This window comes from Sinocyclocheilus anshuiensis, unplaced genomic scaffold (assembly GCF_001515605.1).
Source record: "Sinocyclocheilus anshuiensis isolate Anshui unplaced genomic scaffold, SAMN03320099.WGS_v1.1 scaffold1079, whole genome shotgun sequence".
Lineage (NCBI taxonomy): Eukaryota > Metazoa > Chordata > Actinopteri > Cypriniformes > Cyprinidae > Sinocyclocheilus > Sinocyclocheilus anshuiensis.
The window spans coordinates 62,646-82,890 of NW_015548207.1; the positions used below are offsets into that span (position 1 = coordinate 62,646).

The window sequence follows — 20,245 nt, forward strand, 5'->3', positions numbered from 1 at the left end:
AGTGTTCAGCTTTTAAAAATCTAACAATCTAGCAATTATATCATTGTCATATTTGCATACTGAATTGTGATTGGATCTTACTTTCTTCCAATTAGTTACATGCTGAATTTTGATTAGGCTATTCTTGCTTACATCTAGTGAATTTTGAACTGAACTGTGATTAGTCTACCACATTTCACCTTGCAAGCACAGCCATTTCTTTTCACAATCAGGTCAAAAAAGAGATAAGAAGCAAGACTCTTTCTTTAACACTCTAATCTTTATGTAGAACATGAGAACTCCACATCAAAGTTTGAACGACGCACACGATGAACCGAAAGTGAACTGGACAGCCTAGATTTGGAAATTCTGACATTGTGAAATGAGATGGTACGATCTGAGAAAGGAAATGCGTGGTCACAGATTATTCCAATGGAAAATGGTGCTGGGTTCACCGGTGAGAATTCAATCAGTTGTGCCACCGTAACACACCGCACTGTGCCCACTGCAAAGCAGAAATGTGTGTGAAAACAGTGTCGAACCATGACCGTGTCATTTCGTCAGAGGTGTGTGGTCACATGATATTAAATCTCAGGTTGCCAGCGAGAGTGTGCGTCTACTGTGTGGTGCTAAAAAAAGAACAACATTTCGCAGCGGAAACTTTGATGACTCAAAGTGTGTCAGTCCAGCCCTTGTGTGCTGAAAACGCATCATTGGGCAGATCCAAATCTAGAATTATGTGGTCTTTGAATACAAATATTTAAATTATCCAACTGTACACAACAGGATGAAAGTAGTAATAGATAAGTGATCTATTAAACAAAGAATTTTTACAAGAAACACATAAGCAAACATTAATACAACGTGGAAGACAAACAGACGAGTTTTAGCATCATATCATTTTGCTTACTAGCTGTACTGGGGGAAACATTCATGTGGTTTATCTTCACAATAGGCTGAAACACACTGCCTAACACCATGGTAACCACTGAGGCCAAGAAACCCAACTTGTTTGGTTGATAAAAAAAATGTTGTTATATGAGACATTGAAGAGGATGAAAGTTTGTGATAACAAACAGATGTATGTCTTATGTAAACATTTTTATGCATTAACTATAAATGTACACATTAAATTCAATGCAATAGTTTACACAATCTGCAAATATTTTGCAAACTATTAACAAAATTTTAGGGCTGCAAATAGCAATAAAATTGCCAAAAATTTATAGTGAAAACATCTGAAAATGAATGTAAATTGAAAATCTGAATATAAACTGAAATCTGAAAATGAATTGTAATTGTTTTTACACTTACATTGTAACATTAAAATTTTGTATGTAATCGTTTCCGCATTTTTTTTTACGAATAATTAACAAAAAGTTAGTGCTGCAAATACTAAACCACTGAAAATTAATGTAAATATTGATTGTTTTTACACTTACATTGTAACATTTATATTTTAAACATGTTTTTCATAAAATGTATAGTGTATATTTACATTTTTTTGATTTACAACCTTCAATATTGCACATTGTACAGGTAAAACATACTTAAACGTAAACAAACTATAAAGTTACGCATTAAACTGCATGCAATAGTTTACGCAAACGTTTTTTTTTTTTTTATTAACAAAATATTAGGGCAGCAAATACTAAGCAATAAAATCTATAGAAATAAATATATTTTAAACCTTAGTGTGTAAACGTACATTTTTTGCTTTACAGCTTTCGATTTTACACATGTACAAGAAATACTGGAGATAAAATTAGCCTTTTTTTTCAATTAATCATTAAAAAAATAAAAAATAAATAAATAAAGAGTTGTTAGTAGTACCAACTTTTAAAAGTGACAAATTTTACTGTAAGAATGTTCAGCATTCAAAAATATCACAAACCTAGCAATTATGTTATTGTCATATTTCCATACTGAATTGTGATTGTTTCTTTCCCAAGTTATTTAAGAGTGATAATGAGCACAGTTTCGCTTATATTGGCAAAAAGTTCAAAACTCACGGTGTCGAGTCTAGGCTGATGCTGTTGGCCTGCGTGGAGGATGCAGACTTGTGATTGGTGAACGTCTGGCATGGCGAGTCATCGATCACATGATCGACTAAGTGACCAATGGAGGACGGCCTGATCCGCGCCCCGTCTGTGGTAAACACCGAGTTACTGATGAGGAAAGAAATTAAAACAATAAATGGAGCTCTAACCCAGTGACTGGATGAACTTGCATACGTGGGTAAGTTTGTGTGTGTTAACTCACTGATCGGGCGAGTCTGGGGGAGAACGGTTCGGCAGACTCTGAGTCTCCAGTCGGTCGTCTGAGAGGGAATTCCTGCTGACGGTCTCCCAGTCCAAGCCACTCATCAGTCTCCTGACCAGAGGCTTGCTCGGCGATCTGGAAACACATTAGATTCAGAACAGATCCATCCATTTGTAAAAATCTGAATCACTACTGCTGTGGCATTTACGTAAACCAACAAGGCACATTTGAAATTACAGAACAATTACAATTACAATTGGTAATCTTCATGATTTATTGATTCATATCACTTTATTATGATTTTTTTATCAGTGAAAACGTTGGAGATAGTGACCACTACATATACAATAGTTCACAAACAATCGTTCTTTCCTGTTATCTTCGGTTTGAACACATGCCACTCTTTTCAAAAGTCTTAGTTATCGTACAGTTTAGAAATATTGAAAAAAAAAAAAAAAAAACTATTTCAACATAAAAGTTATTTACAATATGTAAATGAACAAGGTACATTTTACACAATCTGAAAGTAAGTTTGCGATGAGCAAACACTAGTTTACAAACACACAATGCATTTGCTGTTACGATGTTTATTACTACTAAAAACCTTAAATGTTTTATAACAGAGTACCCTGTAACCTAAACAGTTCAAATTCAAACTTGATTTCCCTAAATTTTGCGATATTTTATAGAATAAACATTTTACACATAATATTTTTTCCCAACAAAAAAGATAGCATTACACCAACACAAGTTTACAAACAGTCTTTTCTGTTACAATGTTTGTACACATGCTACATATAAAAACTATAAATAAAATATCAAAACGATTTTACATATCCAAACATTAGTTTACAAAGAAATTGCTCTTTTCTGCTACCTTAAGGCACTCTTAAGTAACCATACTAGATTATTTTAGTTGCACTACACAAACACTAGTTTACAAGCAAACACTCTATCCATTTACATTGTTCGCACACATGCTACTTCTAAACACTTTGAATAAATTGCCCAGAAACGTTCCTCAAAATTGAAGAAAGAAATCATACTGAATTTTTATACAAATATTTAGGAAAAAAAAGAACCAATTTTAACTCAATCGATAATTCCTTTAGAATTTACTCAAACCAAAATGGCACATTTTACACACATTTTTTTTTTATTCTGTCAAACCAACAAACTAACACGCTTTTCTGCTACTAAGTCTAAAAACCCTGAACATCTAACAAAGTGCCCTGAAACACTCCGCAAAGGTAAAGAAAGACACATTACTCGACTCCGTACACTTTATAAATACTATGAAAAACGTTTGCATTTCAACTCATTTTACGATATTTCTTAGCATTTACATAAACCAACATGAAACAATTTATTACCAGTGTTGGGGGTAACGCATTACAAGTAACGCGAGTTACGTAATCAGATTACTTTTTTTCAAGTAACTAGTAAAGTAACGCATTACTTTACATAAAAAGTAACTAAGTAACGTAATTAGTTATTTTTTTATGGAGTAACGCAATATTGTAATGCATTACTTTTAAAAGTAACTTTCCCCAGCACTGTTTATTACAATGCCCTCTCCCCCAAAAAACACATAAAAAATTGTTAGCATTACACCAATATAGTTTACAAACACTGTTACGATGTTTAAAACATGCTACTCCTAAAAACCATAAAGATCAAACTGATTTTTAAAAAACCTTTTTGTAAGAAAAGCATCCCAACACTAGTTTACAGACAAACACTCTTTCCTTTTACGATGTTCACTACTTCTGAAAACTTTGAATAAATTGCCCAGAGACATTCCTCAAAAGTAAAGAAAGAAATCTTAATGAATTTCATACAAATATTTATAAATAACACACCAATTTTAACTCAATCTTTGATTTTTAATTTTTTTTAATTTACGTAAACCAACACGGCACATTTTACACAATGTTTTGATTTATACTGTCAAACAAACATGTTTTCCTGCGACGTTTGTACACATGCTACGTTTAAAATCCCTGAACGTTCTCTTACAAAGTGCCCTGAAACATTCCTCAAAAGTGAAGAAATGCATTTTACTGGATTTTGCACACTTTAGAAATACTATGAAAAACATTCCCATTTCAACTCATTCTGCGATATTTCTTAGCACTTACACGAACCGACATGCAAATAGTATTTTTTTTTCAATGAACATATCAGAAAAAAGTAACAAGCGATACACCAACGCTAGTTTACAGACACTCTTTCTTGTTACGATGTTCGTACACATGCTGCACCTAAAAACCTAAAATATCTACTTTGAAATATTCCTCAAAAGCATCGTGTGAAACTTTACACGATTATCTTACACTTCACAGAGAAAAGGTTGGCGTAATCAAAAAAAATACCTCGCAGAAGTATGATGAACCATAAACTGTAGTTTAAGTTTCAGCCTCAGCATCTTCGAAGCAAATGTCTGAGTGTGTTTTCACAAACATGTGCACGACATGTGCACGCCCTTCACAGCCGTATGCTACACAGCCCTGCATACACTTCCTGTGCTTGGGTGTCGTTCTGAGAACATCTGACCACACAATGACACACACACACACACACACACACACACACACACACACAAACACCCACACACACACACAACCACAAACACAAAAAGAAAATATAATATATATATATATATATATATATATATATATATATATATAAAAACGTAAAAAAAAACTGAAATGTTTTTCTCAGAGCCAAATTGCTCAGGCAACATTTCTAGTTTTTATTTCATTTAACTTGACACACTAAAGAACTAAAGTTAAAACTTAAAATTAAATATTGAGAACTGTATAAGTTTTTTTTTAAATGACACACAAAAAAACACAAAAAACTGCTAAAACTAATTTAATATTAAAAGAAAAAGGAAAATATGATAAAATTTTTTAATAAAAACTATAATAGGATCTCAAAGATACTAAAATAACACTGCCGTGAACAAACACAAAGAAAGTATTACTAGTGCATTTTTACTTCACAGAGTTCCCCTGCTTATTGGTTATTAAAAAATGAGTTACCTTGCAAAAATTCTGTTCTTGTTGCCTCTTTCCTTTCCGTATTGTACAGACTGCGCCTCTGTCCGCCCACTGCAAAAAAAGCCAGAACACAGTGTCACTGCCGGCTTTCAAAACTCCATTTGTGCAAGAATCAGGAGAGATAGCTGTACAACAGATGACAAAATGACTTACAGTCGTGACCAAAACTAAAGCAACACAACCAATACATTGCTAATAGGGGCAGGTGATATAGCTAAAATGTATATTTTTCAGCTTTTCCATTAAAATCACTATGATATTTTGATATGTATGCATCTGCAGTTTCAAAACGTTTTATGCAGGCAAAAAACTTAACTTACTGAACATACTTTACTTCACACTTGCTTTACTAACTAACTTTACATACTTTACCCAACATACTTCACTTACTTAACATGCTTCACTAACATTACTAACTAACTTTACTTACTTCACTAGCTTTACATACTTTATTAGCTTTAGTTTACACACTTTGCTAACTAACTTTACCTATATTACTATTACATACTTTACTAACTATCTTTCCTTGCTTTACTTACTCTGAAAATCCAAGCCTAATTTGGTGTTTCCAGGCAAAAATGAATACAAATTGCTTGTACATCTTGAATTCAATCGTTTTGTCAACTTATTTTTTTGCTAAACTTTTGAGTTTTGAACCAACTCATTGAATTAATTCAAATTCAAGGAGCAGATTTGCACGTTCCCATACTTGCAGTGTTGGGAAGGTTACTTTGGAAATGTAATAGGTTACAGATTAACACCACAGGGATTGAGATGGGCAGGAGCCCTCCCATAATGCAACACACCCAAACACATACACATAGAACGGCACATACTGTCAAATGCAGTAGATATAACCACGATAAATATTCACGTCATTGTCCATAGTGTGGCGAACCAGGGTTATTATAGTTAACTAGAACCACAACCATATAAATATATTTTTGTTACTTGAGATAAAACCTTATAAAATGAAAATATAATATATATATATATATATATATATATATATATATATATAATGTGGCATATTCCGTCCGCATTAGGCTATAGGAATTCCGTTTTTATGACTGGATTCTACGAACCGGTCTGTTTTCTGCATCACGGAAATTATAGGGCCGTATGTCTCAGAGTAGTCAGTGTAATTTGGGGAAAAAATCAATTAAATCTGTATGTGGATGTGTGTAAATATTCAAATGTAATCCCCTTTGTAATCATTAACATTTTCATAAGTAACTAATTTAATTACACATTTTTTCTTAGTAACTGTAACTGATTACAGTTACATTTATTTTGTAATTAAATTACGTAACGCCGTTACATGTAACTAGTTACTCCCCAACACTGCATACTTGCAAGTTGCAAAACAAGGAGAAAACAATTTGCCATTGGTTTTCCAGTATAAAATCTTCAGGGGGAACATCTAGTCCATAAACTGGAGTTTCAAAATGCCATGGCCTGCTCCTATGTCCACTACATCCCAACAAACAACACAAGAGTTCGAACTCTTCTAACGTTCTCACCTGTAGCGAAACTTGGATCCGAGGGTGAAGTACTGCAGGAAGAGGTTTCTCTCCGGAGGAACGGGCCGCTCCAGTCTGAAGAACGTGTGATGCTCCACGCAGGCCTTCCATAAGTTCTTACAAGCTCTGTAGTTCATCATGTTGAAACCCAATAAAGACTCTCTGTTCTCAGTCTGTGAAACAAAATAAGAAAATAAACAGAGAACAGACGGAAGACAAATGAGAAAACGAGTTTGGTGAGCTCAAAGTAGATTTGTGAATGATCCAGTTTAGTATGTAACAATTTCAGTTGTTACCAACCACAATAACATTTTGCAATTTGATTCTAATTTTGTTACTACAGGAAAAGAAAATCTGAATTCAAATTTAAAAAGTTAAATATTAATTAATTAAATTGCAGTCTTCAATTATTTCTGATTTAAGTAAACAGCAGGAAATAATGAACATAATTAGATACAATAATCAAGTAAAGACAGATTAAATGAAAAACAACACATACGTAATTTCGTACATACCAGTTCTTTTCTTAGTTGTATAAAAAACTGTTTAGATTTAAAAGATATTTTTACAATTTTCAACCTGAAACACAAAAAAGAGAGGGAAGATCAAACAAATGTAAATTTGCATCCACAAGATTTCAGTTGTGTTTATGTCAATGAAATTCCCCATTTCAATCAGATCTAAAGAGAACAGAATTGGTTTTATTATCATTGTTATTATTATTATTAGTATTGTTGTTTGTTTTATGACCCTTATGTACAGCACTTTGGTCAACTACTGTTGTTTTTAAATGTGCTTTAGAAATAAAATAAACTTGAAACTAGAATTCACAGCTAAAATGACACTCACCATGGAAAGTGGTTGACTCGTACCCTGTCCTTATAGACGGAGATGCCGGCAGACAAAACTCCGATGTAAATCTCTGTGTTACAGTGGTCCTGAAATCATCAAGAGTTGGAAACCATAAGGATTCAGTTTCCACGGCAACATCAAAATCATTTTGTTTCAATGGGCGCTTAAACTTTTGGTTTAAGAAGGGATGCTTATACTGGCAACCATTTTGATATCAGCCAATAATGTTAGATAGACTGAACAGTTAAAACAAACAACAGATCAAAAGAATGACAAAACAATATACTGGTTGAACAAATGATACCTAGAACAACATAATAGTGATGCTAGAAAATACTGCTAATGCTTTCTAATTCAAATTTTCACATTTAACGAATAGGAGTAGAAACAATTACACCACTAAAAAATTGATATAGAAACTGCCTTATGTGCAATTTAAATGTTTATAAACAACTCTGTTTTTGTTAGAATTTTGATTAACAGACAAATTTGATTAATTACTTGATTATTAAATAAACTTTATTTTCAGTTTCGGTTTTCAGCTAAATTAAAACTTTTTGGTGTTTTGGTAAATTAATTTCAGTGCATCACTACAATATATAGAATGACCAAACAAATTGATTTATTATATCACAAAAAACAAATAATTAAATTATTAAATTAAAACACACAAAAAAACACTAAAACACGGTCACAAACAAAACACTACAAAAAATAAAAAACACTAAAAACACATACAAAAAAAAAAACATTAAAAGGAAAAAAAAAACTAACAAAACAAATAAAACAAAAAAACAAACAAAACACTAAAAAACAAACAGAACAAAAATCAGCAAAAAAAACAAACATTAAAAATAAAACAAAACACTACAAACAAAAAAAAAACCCCACAAAAAAAAGCGAAAAATAAATAAATAAATAAAATAAAAAACACAAACTAAGCAAAACATGAAAGAAAACAAGGGTGCATCCCTAGGTTTAAGTGACAAAAGACATACAGGTGCATCTCAATAAATTAGAATGTCGTGGAAAAGTTAATTTATTTGCTCTAGCGTTTGTTCACAGTACATATGAAAAAGGGAGGGGCAGACAGCGGGGTAAGATGGGCCGGTCACTCACCCGAGCATAGTGCAATTCCACGCCATACAGCTCCAGCGTCCGCGCAGCATTCAAGTAGTTAAACTCGGACTGAGATGGTGTGAGTCCACTGCATAAGAGAGAGAGAGACTCAATCTCATGGATCCACAAACAATGAACCGCCTTGTTCCACAAATCTGCCCGTATGTGTGTGTGTGTGCGCGCTCAGCTGTGACCCTTTGTTCCTCCATCTCCACTGACACTCAGTTAAATATAAGAATCTTTAACACACTGGAGGATTTCATGGACATGTCTGGTGTCTCTTACTTGTGCTCTTGGTGAAGTTTGGCGACCTCTTTCTCAAAATCTTGCGGTGGGTTGGGAATGAAGCTGTACTCGGAGAGGTACCCAGGCAAATGTTCAGAGTGACTGTAGTCCCCCAGCTCAGCTGAAACACAGAACAGGCCAAGAAACCATGAGTGCATGTACGTCAGTGTGAGACACGGGGCACAATGTGTCCTTCACCCTTTCAAAGAGCCAGGCTTCCAGTTTCCTCTTGATCTAAGAGAGCAGACTGACTCATTATGTCTACTGGAAACTCAACACAAATCAAAATGAACACCGTTAACTTTCTTAAAATAGTTTGAAAGTTATTCTCAAACTTTTTTCCAGAATTAAAATTGATGATACTGATAAGTTGATAATTTATATAAAAAATATTTCATGTTGTGGAATAAACAATAAAATTAACAATAATTAATATATTAATATAATATTAATTATATATTAATAAAAAAAATTAACATTTCACATCACACTATAATTTGAAGCATTAAACAATTTTATACAATTTTCTAGAAAAAGATTTATGTACCTGTGACTTTTTCATTTTTAAAAAAGGAAAATATTTAGATAACTGACATGCAACTTTATATTTAGTGTTTTATCTCATTTTTCTAAAATAAAAAAACTTAACATTAACATTAACTTAACATTTATCTTCTTAACATTATAATTTGAAGCATCAAACAAATTTCTCAAAAAATTAAATAAATGTACTTGCATCTTTTTGTTTTTTCATTTGAGAAAATTGTAAAAAATTGTTTAATGCTACAAATTATAATGTTGAGATGAATCGACTTGACACTTTATTTTTATTGTTTCATTTCAATATTATAATTTGAAGCATTCATTTTGTACAATTTAAAAAAAAAAAAAAAAAAAAAAAAAAAAAAAAAAAAAAAAAAAAAAAAAAAAAAAAAAAAAAAAAAAAAAACACAAAAGCAAAAAGTCAGAGAACATTTATCTAAACATTATACTGTAAATTGAAGCATTAAACAATTTTGTCAGTTTTTCTCCAAAACATTTAAACACTAAAAATTAAGTGGCAAGTATATTTATCTTAAAATTATAATTTGAAGCATTAAATAATTTAGTAAAATTTTCAAAAAAAAAAAAAACTGAAACACCGTAGGTACATTTATCTCAACATTATAATTTGAAGAATTAAATTAAATAATTTAGAATTAAATAATTATGTCAGATATTCATTTAAAGGTGGGGGTAAGTGATTTCTGGTAGCCAATGTTGACATTTGAAATCACCAAAACAAACACGCTCCTACCCCAAAAGGGTCTCGCCCCTATTTTGATAGCTCCGCCCCACACATACGTACGCAACCCAGGCAACGATTAGTTCTGTGAAACAAAGCAAAACCAATGTTACACCGTGTCTACACTGGACGCGAGCGGCGCGACAAAATACTATGGAACTCATTATAATCAGTGATGCCGTCCACACCATAGATATATATACATATCTATGGTCTACACTGGATGCGGCGCGGCACGACATGACAAATCCCGACAGAAAACTGCTGCTGCGTTCTATTCATGACGTATTGACACAAATTTCAAATGATTTTCAACGGTCGCTTTGTCGCTTTCAGTGTACTAGACAGACTTTAGGTGTTGCGGTGTATACACGGTGTTACTCACCTATCGAGAAGAAACAAAGCAACCTCGGTGTCCGATCGCAGGCCTTCCGCTCTTTCTAAAGCGTTTTTGAAAAATCGCTTACCCCACCTTTAAACATTAAAATTAACGGTGTTATTAAATTATTATTATTGTTACATTATTAACTTAAGTCATCACTAAATAGGTAATCTACATGAAAACCAGGCAGAAATTAGTGTGCACAACAAAACCTCAAATAACGCTAGGGCTGCACGATAAATCGCATGCGATATTTAACGCGCATCTTATCAGTAAAGCCGGTTCTGTAATCAGCGGTAAATCTCCATCACGTGCGTGCTTTCACATTGAGCAGCATTTACATCTGACAAGATGCGCATTAAATATCGCATGCGATTTATCGTGCAGCCCTAAATAACGCATTATATTTACGCGTTATATTATATTTACCTTTAAAAAAAATTTAATAAAACAATACAATAACAAAAACCTAATAAAAACAGGAAACTTATGCGATTAGTTATATAATCAAATGTGAAGCCACTAGTAAAGCACACCAGCCGTGGTGAGTGTAACATGACTGTTTACCACAACAGATTGTTAAATATGTAATAAATCTACACTAGACACATTATTCAGCCTTATTACTGGAAATGGATCAGACAGGGACAGGAAAGAGACTAAAGGCAGATCATGAACTATTTGGCAAAGCGTACAGCCTTTGTTCATCCTGTGCGGACGGTTATATCACCAGCCAAACAAACACACACACAGGTCAGAGAGTTTGCAATCAGTTCCTCAAAATCGGCTTCATTCAAACTGACGTGCAAACCATCATGAATGGCAAGTAAGTACTATGATAATGCATTACAGCTTTAACATTTAAAAAAAAAAAACGCCTGATTAACAGAAGACCTAATTACAGATTCCTCATATTTATTTGCTATTATTACCATGCTTTATAGATATTGGCACTGAAAAACCCATAGGACCACTAATTGTTAGTGCATAAATAACCTGTAATACTTTACCCTGAACAGCATAAGAAGCCAGAAGAACTGCAGTATTTTGTGGGCAAGGGAGTCTAGAAGAGAAACAGAAATTAAAGTGTTATATAAAAATGGCTTTTGGAGGAAAAATAAACACTTTTTCATGTATAATGTATAAGCTCACCTGCCACTCAGAATATCCTGCTTCAGTTGCAAAAAGTACAAATACCTGCAACAAATAAATGTCACAAAAAAAGATAGTTAAATCTGTAATAAGAATCCAGACTGAGAAAATGTGTTATTTTTACTATTTACACAGATATAAGTTAAGTTAAATGATTATATGAATTTATATTATGTTATATTAATTTTACATGTCATGTGCAGTACTGGGTAGTAACTGATTATATGTAATCTGGATTATATAATCAGATTTAAAAAAATGTAGCACTTGTAATTATATTCCGTTTTAAAATGATCATAATTAGATTACAGTTACTTTTTATAGATTACATGATTAGAAAGTATTCACACAATGCATAATAGCCATGTAAATTTATTTGCAATCCATGCATCTGAATTTGGGGACAAAAGCATCGCTCAGTCAATTATACCATGTATGAGATGAATTACACAAATTACAAGACTACTATTTGTAAATAATCTACCCAGCACAGCATTCATGTGTAGAAATGTTTTTTTTTTTAAAAACCTAAACTGTACCTTGTGTACTCTTCCTGTAGTTTACTAGGGTCACTCACGAAAAACTTCACTCTATATCTCAGATTATGTGGAGACAGCCCTAAAAATAAAAAAATAATTACAATCAGAACATTTTATTCTGTCACTTCAGATGAAAAAATAAAACATTAAAACGTAAAAAAAAAAAAAAAGATTTACTTTTGAGCTGTTTTCGAATCGGTTTGTTTGGGTCCAGCCACCTCTGAAACATACATGGTCATAACTGAAATTTAGGACACTTCTTACTCAACATTTTCACGATGAACACACAAACTACTAAAAATACCAGCTCAGCAATGTGAAAGACACCAAAACTGCTTGTCAATTCAAAACTGAACAACATCAAATGCAATGAATTAAACATTCAACTTGTTTTTATACAAGCAGGAACAGACATCAGCGTTTCAGTATGTGACCTGAGAATGAACTTTCCTGTTTGTTACAGACACGGTGTGTGTAGAAACCAAAATGAATGCTTCAGATTTGCTATAAATAATGAACAAGGTTCATGGGATAATATTTTTGCAACTTCTTATCGCAAAAAAATAAAAAATTTCAGGTTAACATGTTGTGCTGCTTGAATGAGCAAGGGTTTATGGGTGATCTGTTGCCGACGGCGACAGCAGAGTGACAGGTGAGCGTCTACCTGGCTGTCAGAAGAGTCGTCTGCTAGTTGAAGGCCAAAGTAGTCTCGCTCTGTTAGCTCCAAGTGTTTATACACTATGTCCAACAAGATCCGCCCCTGATCTTGCTTCTACAAGAGACAGAAAGGGTTTGAAACCAGTTCTGGACTGTTATATAAAAACAAAAGAAAACATACTTAAAAGCAAAAAAAAATAAATAAATAAATAAAAAATGTTAAAACATAAAAAGAAAACATAAAAGACAAAACACAAACCAAAAGCAAAATAAAAACACAAAACAAAATACAAACTAATCAAAACCCAAAACTAAACCTAAAATAAAAACCCAAAGCAAACCAGAACAAAACAAACCAAAGCAAATAAAACCAAAATAATCCAAACAAAACCCAAACCAAACAAAAAAATAAAGAAACAAAAACAAACAAAAAAAAAAACAAACAAACAGAACAACCAAAAGCCAAAATCAAAGCAGAACAAACCAAAACAAAAAACAAAACCCAAACTCAACCACAACAAACCAAATCCAACCCAAACCAGAACAAACCAAACCAAAAACCAAAACAAACCAAACCCAACACAACCAAAACAAAACATACCAAAAACCAAACCAAAAACAAGAAAAGAAAAATGATAAGAAAGGAAAAGAGAAAAGAAAAGAAAATTAAGTAATGTCTTGTTTGATAATACAATGAATTCAATGCTTTACATCTTTATTTCGGACATGGCAACCATGTTTAAGTACCATAGTAATAACATGTTGTTGTTTTATTAAGAATTCTGATAAAAAAATATAGTATTTCCACAAAAACCACAGGAGATTTTTGAAATTGCATGTTTTGTGTGCAAATACTGTATTGACAAATGAAAACTTTAGATTCTAATTTGAGGCAGTTTTAATAGACAAACGTTTCCAAGCTAGCTTAACCTTCAGCCCAGACGATCTGTGTAGCATGTATGATCACAACAGCCATGGCCTCAGGACACACTTCTGTCCAACCCAGGAATGTGAAGCATCTGCCTGAAACAGCCACTGTGAGCTGCACGAGGAAAACCAACCCCAGCCGCCACATCGCATAACTCCAGCCAGCCTCTATTGTACCTCACAGACGGTTGGTCTCCTGTGGTGATTCTTACCGACCTGCCATTTAGCAGACATTTTTCATCTGAGCCGATTTATTCCACACTAACAGCAGTGCTGCAGCTCAGGAGTGAAACACTGATACAGCAAAAGTGAGACATCAGCTACTTTGCGGTTTGTGGGTCACCTCTACCTGGGATTGAACTCGCAACCTCTAGAAGATCATTATCCACCCAACTCTAAAACATATATTCACTGTTTCTGAAAGAACAGTTCAGTCAGAAACAAAAGTTTTTTTTTCATTGCTTACTGTGTTTTAAACTACCCTTTTGAGGGAGAAACAATGTACCTCAAGGAGATTTTATGTGGAACTCTTGAAGTTCTCAAAAATGTCAAAATATTCATCACAAATCTATAGGGGTGACCCCGAATAGTCGAAGATTCGATGCTTTGATAGGAGGAGCCTGATTCGACTACCAATCTCACAGTTGAATATTCGCTGAGGTGTTATGATCATGCCATTTTGGCTATATGGGGGTGCTCAAATGTCTGATTTTACATAGAACTACCGGTTTTCTCCCAGAGTTAATATACAGCCTATTAAGATAATGCTGTAAATAAGAATCTGAAAAGAAAGAAGCTTTAAATAAATATTTTAACGTGCGTGAATAAAATTAAAAGCAGGAAATGATCAGCGCGTTTATCAGAGAAGGGACAGAGCGGTGTGGAATAAAGGTAAATTATGTGAAAACTAATGCGTTTTTTTTTTAAACTAAGCATTAACACATGTTAGACTGCACCCCATAAACACAATCAAGCCTAGAAAAAAAACATTCAACCACCCCTTTAATAACTATAACTGGGACTGTCATATACATAACATTGTAATGAGAACACTATTACAATAAAACACTGCGAATTTTTAGAGTTTAGTTGCTGTGATTCTGCACGTTGTTGCGTAAAGAACGCGTCCACAAAAGGAGTTAATTCAGAGCCGCGCAGACACGTTCATGCATTCGGGGTATTTTGTGCAGATAACCTATAAGTCGTAATATTACCGTTTTGTTGTATAAAAAAACAAAGCGTATTCTATACAAGATAATTGGTGAGTTAAATCCCATTGATTAAAAACCTGCTATCAAATACTTCATTCTACTGGTCATCTTCAGCGCACGCAGCTCAAAACAGAAATGCAGATTAACTACTGTCATATACGTAACGTTATAATGAGAGCACTGTTATAAAAAAATGCAAAATAAAAACAACTGCAATCTTATCAAGTTAGTATTGAAGTACTGTTGAATTAAAGGGATCATATGATGCGATTTCAAGTTTGCCTTTCTCTTTGGAGTGTTACAAGCTGATTGTGCATAGATAAGATCCCTGAAGTTGCAAAGAAAACGAAGCGTTTGAGGGAGGCGGGCATAGAGGACCTACAATAATGTTCAGTATTTGAAAAATAATGTGTTTTTTGAACATTAAAGCATGTCAACATATTCTGTTACACCAAATACACAAAATAATGATCTTTAAAAAAGCATCATATGACCCCTTTAAAGCAGATTTTTGCATTTTCTGAAGTGAATGTGAGTGGTGTTGGCCTGCTGCCAAGATCCCAGAGCGTTCTGAGTGGTTGCCAGGGCGTTGCTATGCAGCCACTAAGGCATTCTGATTGGTTTTTAGCATCTTGCTGGAAGGGTTCTGAGTGGTTGTTAGATGGGCAGATGGTTTCTAATTGGCCCAAGTCCAAACAAATTCACCCTGTGACCTTCAGTGTAAGTTTATGAGATGTTTTTTTGCCTGTTTTGTTATCCACCAGATGAAAATCTAAGCTCTGATCACTTACAAAACACTCATTCCTCATGATTTTCAAATATGTCACACAAACAATACTGGAGTGTAATACTAAACAAAAATATGCAATACAATTTGGCCTTCTTTAGGAAAACATCTAGACCTGAGGGTTGATTAGTTTTCTTAAAGTAATAGTTCACCAAAAAGTGAAAATTTACCCACCTTTGGACCATCCAAGATGTAGATGAGTTTGTTTCTTCATGGGAAAAGATTTGGAGAAATTTAGCATCACATTAGCATTACAATGGATCCTCTGCAGTGAATGGGTGCCGCTGATAAAAACATCAAAATTATCCACAAGTAATCCACACAACTCCAGTCCATCAATGAACATCTTATGAAGCAAAAAGTTGCATGTTTATAAGAAACAAATCCATCATTGAGATGTTTTTAACTTCAAACAGTTGCTTCTGACTAAAATGAGTCCATAATCCATAATATTGCTTTCTCCAGTGAACATGTCCATCCTCTATTGTCCTCTCACATCAAAATTCACTGACATATTTGTTTAGAACTGTTTTCACTTGTAAATGGTACTTGATTTGTGAGTACTTGATTGTTCAGACAAGAGAACGTTTTCACTGGAGGAAGCAATATTATGGATAATGGAATTTACTGTATAACGCCAAATGTCACGGAATTTGCCAAATTTTGGATGAATAAATCAAAAGTAGGTCAGTACACTTAAATCAAAATGCAATATGGACTAGTGTCTGTGTCAAAATTAACTTGAAGAAACTGTGACAGAAATATTTTACTGAATGTAATGGTAGTACTCATACTAATAATACAATTATTACAACATTATTTTCGAAGCATATTTACCAGAAAAATTATTTACTAGAAAAATGTAAACACAGTATTTCTGATAAAAAGAAATAAACAAAATAATAATAAAGTAGTTTATTTGTTATAAAATCAATTATTTACAGATGCTTTCGATTATTAAAATATAATGAAACCATTCAAATTGAATCCCAAAAATGAATAGAAAACAGAATTTGGTAAAAAAAATAAAACTGAATTTCAGAAAAAAATAAAACTTATTTCATAGGGCCTTAAAATTGTAATTTTTGTTAAACTTTTAATAAATTGCTGTTAAATTGTGTAAGTTTCATGATTTCAATTAATTAGACATGCTTTCTGATTAATACAATTTAATTTAACCATTAAAACAGAGTCTAGAAAATTAAATTGGAAAAAACTGAATTTGGAAAAAAATTAAATTACATTTGGGAAAAAATAAAACGGATTTCACAGGGCCCTACATTTTAGCAGGAAACAATGGTGTGAAGCTAAAAACTTCTCAATGATGGAGCTGTTTATCCCAAACAGGCAGTTTTTCACTTCTCAAGACATTAACTGATGGACTGGAGTGGTGTGGATTACTTGAACAAACTCATCTACATGGAACTCATCTACTATTCCTTTAAAGAGGTTCAACACACATGAATGACCGTGTGTATACTCACATTGACTCTGAAGGTCTGTACTGTGTTGTCCAGCAGTAAAACGTTACACTCCACCTGCGCGTGCTGTCTCTCTCTGGCCTCCTCCAACGCTCCCACATCGTAAGATCTGCCAGCAGGCAACCGGAAGCGTGCGGTCATTACGGTCCCCACTCCGTCTGCAAAACACACAGAGGCTAAAGGTCACCAACAGGGTCACCTGACCAGCGCTGCACCACGGTAAACGTTATTAAGCAGTGTAAAACACACATACACACACTAGCCCATGTGATCCTATGGCAAACATCATTCACAAACATTCGTCTGTACTCCACCTAAAAGTTCCTGTAAAAAGCTATAAAGCGAGCAGGGGAAATATGTTTAGTAGATTTTAGCTTTCAGGTTCTACTAGAAGAAACGAGAGAGTAAAAATCAAAACACAGCACTTAGAAATTAGTCTGTCAATTGAACAAAACCCATAAAGGAAACAGAGTTCAGGGTTGGTGTCAAGATAATTCAGATTCATACAACTCACGACTCATCCTGATTCATCCTGTAAAATTGAACTCAGACACACAAAGACGGAAGAATTTCTACAAATCAGAACAAGATTCAAGATATGAATCTTCCTTTGAACTCCTAGCAAAAAGAGATGTAGCATTGTACAGCCACAACCTCCCAAACCTCCCAAATTTAGGTTCGGACTGATTCTATCATCAATGATAACAGAGACACAACAAAAATGCACTTTAACATGACAATTAACGATGCTGACGTATACATGACAAGCAAAAAAGAGAAAATACCACAAAATATTATCTATGCTAACAATGTTGATGCTAATTATGAACACTGGTAAACAGAAGCGCTTTGCTAGCAGGTTCATTAACTCCAAACACATTTTATACATATATAATTAATCAGATAAATACACAACAAATGTCATATTATAATTTTCTTCTGCACATAATGTTGTGAACGCACAATTGAACTGAAGCTAAGTTACATGCTAGTCAGAATATGCTATGAAAGTCGAGCTATGAATGTGCACTTTCTGTAACAGTGCACTAAAAAACATGCAATAAGACAGAACATAAAAATAAACTATATTGCTACTAAATGTTGATACATATCAAAACTACTATAACATGTTTGAATATTTGGTTTAATTTTGAACTTTCTCATCAACTAAAATGTTTTTGAAAAAAATTAAATTACATTTGGGAAAAAATAAAACTGATTTCATAGGGCCCTACATTTTAGCAGGAAACAATGGTGTGAAGCTAAAAACTTCTCAATGATGGAGCTGTTTATCCCAAACAGGCAGTTTTTCACTTCTCAAGACATTAACTGATGGACTGGAGTGGTGTGGATTACTTGTGGATTATTGTGATGTTTTTATCAGCTGTTTGGACTCTCATTCTGACGGCACCCATTCACTGCAGAGGATCCATTGGTGAGCAAGTGATTTAGAAACAAACTCATCTACATGGAACTCATCTACTATTCCTTTAAAGAGGTTCAACACACATGAATGACCGTGTGTATACTCACATTGACTCTGAAGGTCTGTACTGTGTTGTCCAGCAGTAAAACGTTACACTCCACCTGCGCGTGCTGTCTCTCTCTGGCCTCCTCCAACGCTCCCACATCGTAAGATCTGCCAGCAGGCAACCGGAAGCGTGCGGTCATTACGGTCCCCACTCCGTCTGCAAAACACACAGAGGCTAAAGGTCACCAACAGGGTCACCTGACCAGCGCTGCACCACGGTAAACGTTATTAAGCAGTGTAAAACACACATACACACACTAGCCCATGTGATCCTATGGCAAACATCATTCACAAACATTCGTCTGTACTCCACCTAAAAGTTCCTGTAAAAAGCTATAAAGCGAGCAGGGGAAATATGTTTAGTAGATTTTAGCTTTCAGGTTCTACTAGAAGAAATGAGAGAGTAAAAATCAAAACACAGCACTTAGAAATTAGTCTGTCAATTGAACAAAACCCATAAAGGAAACAGAGTTCAGGGTTGGTGTCAAGATAATTCAGATTCATACAACTCACGACTCATCCTGATTCATCCTGTAAAATTGAACTCAGACACACAAAGACGGAAGAATTTCTACAAATCAGAACAAGATTCAAGATATGAATCTTCCTTTGAACTCCTAGCAAAAAGAGATGTAGCATTGTACAGCCACAACCTCCCAAACCTCCCAAATTTAGGTTCGGACTGATTCTATCATCAATGATAACAGAGACACAACAAAAATGCACTTTAACATGACAATTAACGATGCTGACGTATACATGACAAGCAAAAAAGAGAAAATACCACAAAATATTATCTATGCTAACAATGTTGATGCTAATTATGAACACTGGTAAACAGAAGCGCTTTGCTAGCAGGTTCATTAACTCCAAACACATTTTATACATATATAATTAATCAGATAAATACACAACAAATGTCATATTATAATTTTCTTCTGCACATAATGTTGTGAACGCACAATTGAACTGAAGCTAAGTTACATGCTAGTCAGAATATGCTATGAAAGTCGAGCTATGAATGTGCACTTTCTGTAACAGTGCACTAAAAAACATGCAATAAGACAGAACATAAAAATAAACTATATTGCTACTAAATGTTGATACATATCAAAACTACTATAACATGTTTGAATATTTGGTTTAATTTTGAACTTTCTCATCAACTAAAATGTTTTTGCTGACTAATATATATATATATATATATA

The 20,245-nt window shown here is 33.7% G+C and overlaps 1 protein-coding gene across 2 annotated transcripts in view; it reads right to left on the reverse strand.

The window, feature by feature from the left end:
• LOC107653584 (tyrosine-protein phosphatase non-receptor type 4-like) overlaps positions 1-20,245 on the reverse strand; it is a 39,098-nt gene that overhangs the window by 11,149 nt on the left and 7,704 nt on the right. Inside the window, exons 2-15 of one of the 2 annotated variants that reach the window (XM_016440326.1) lie at positions 19,040-19,194; positions 13,108-13,215; positions 12,621-12,663; positions 12,444-12,522; positions 11,905-11,949; positions 11,763-11,815; positions 9,086-9,206; positions 8,801-8,888; positions 7,679-7,767; positions 7,345-7,408; positions 6,830-7,002; positions 5,289-5,357; positions 2,242-2,376; positions 1,992-2,147 (exon numbers count right to left, since the gene is read on the reverse strand). In XM_016440326.1, coding sequence (XP_016295812.1) covers positions 1,992-2,147; positions 2,242-2,376; positions 5,289-5,357; positions 6,830-7,002; positions 7,345-7,408; positions 7,679-7,767; positions 8,801-8,888; positions 9,086-9,206; positions 11,763-11,815; positions 11,905-11,949; positions 12,444-12,522; positions 12,621-12,663; positions 13,108-13,215; positions 19,040-19,177 — 1,361 coding nt within the window. In that variant the 5' untranslated portion in view covers positions 19,178-19,194. Of the gene's footprint in view, positions 1-1,991; positions 2,148-2,241; positions 2,377-5,288; positions 5,358-6,829; positions 7,003-7,344; positions 7,409-7,678; positions 7,768-8,800; positions 8,889-9,085; positions 9,207-11,762; positions 11,816-11,904; positions 11,950-12,443; positions 12,523-12,620; positions 12,664-13,107; positions 13,216-17,509; positions 17,664-19,039; positions 19,195-20,245 lie in introns of those variants that run through there. The other variant, XM_016440325.1, reaches the window with a different exon arrangement.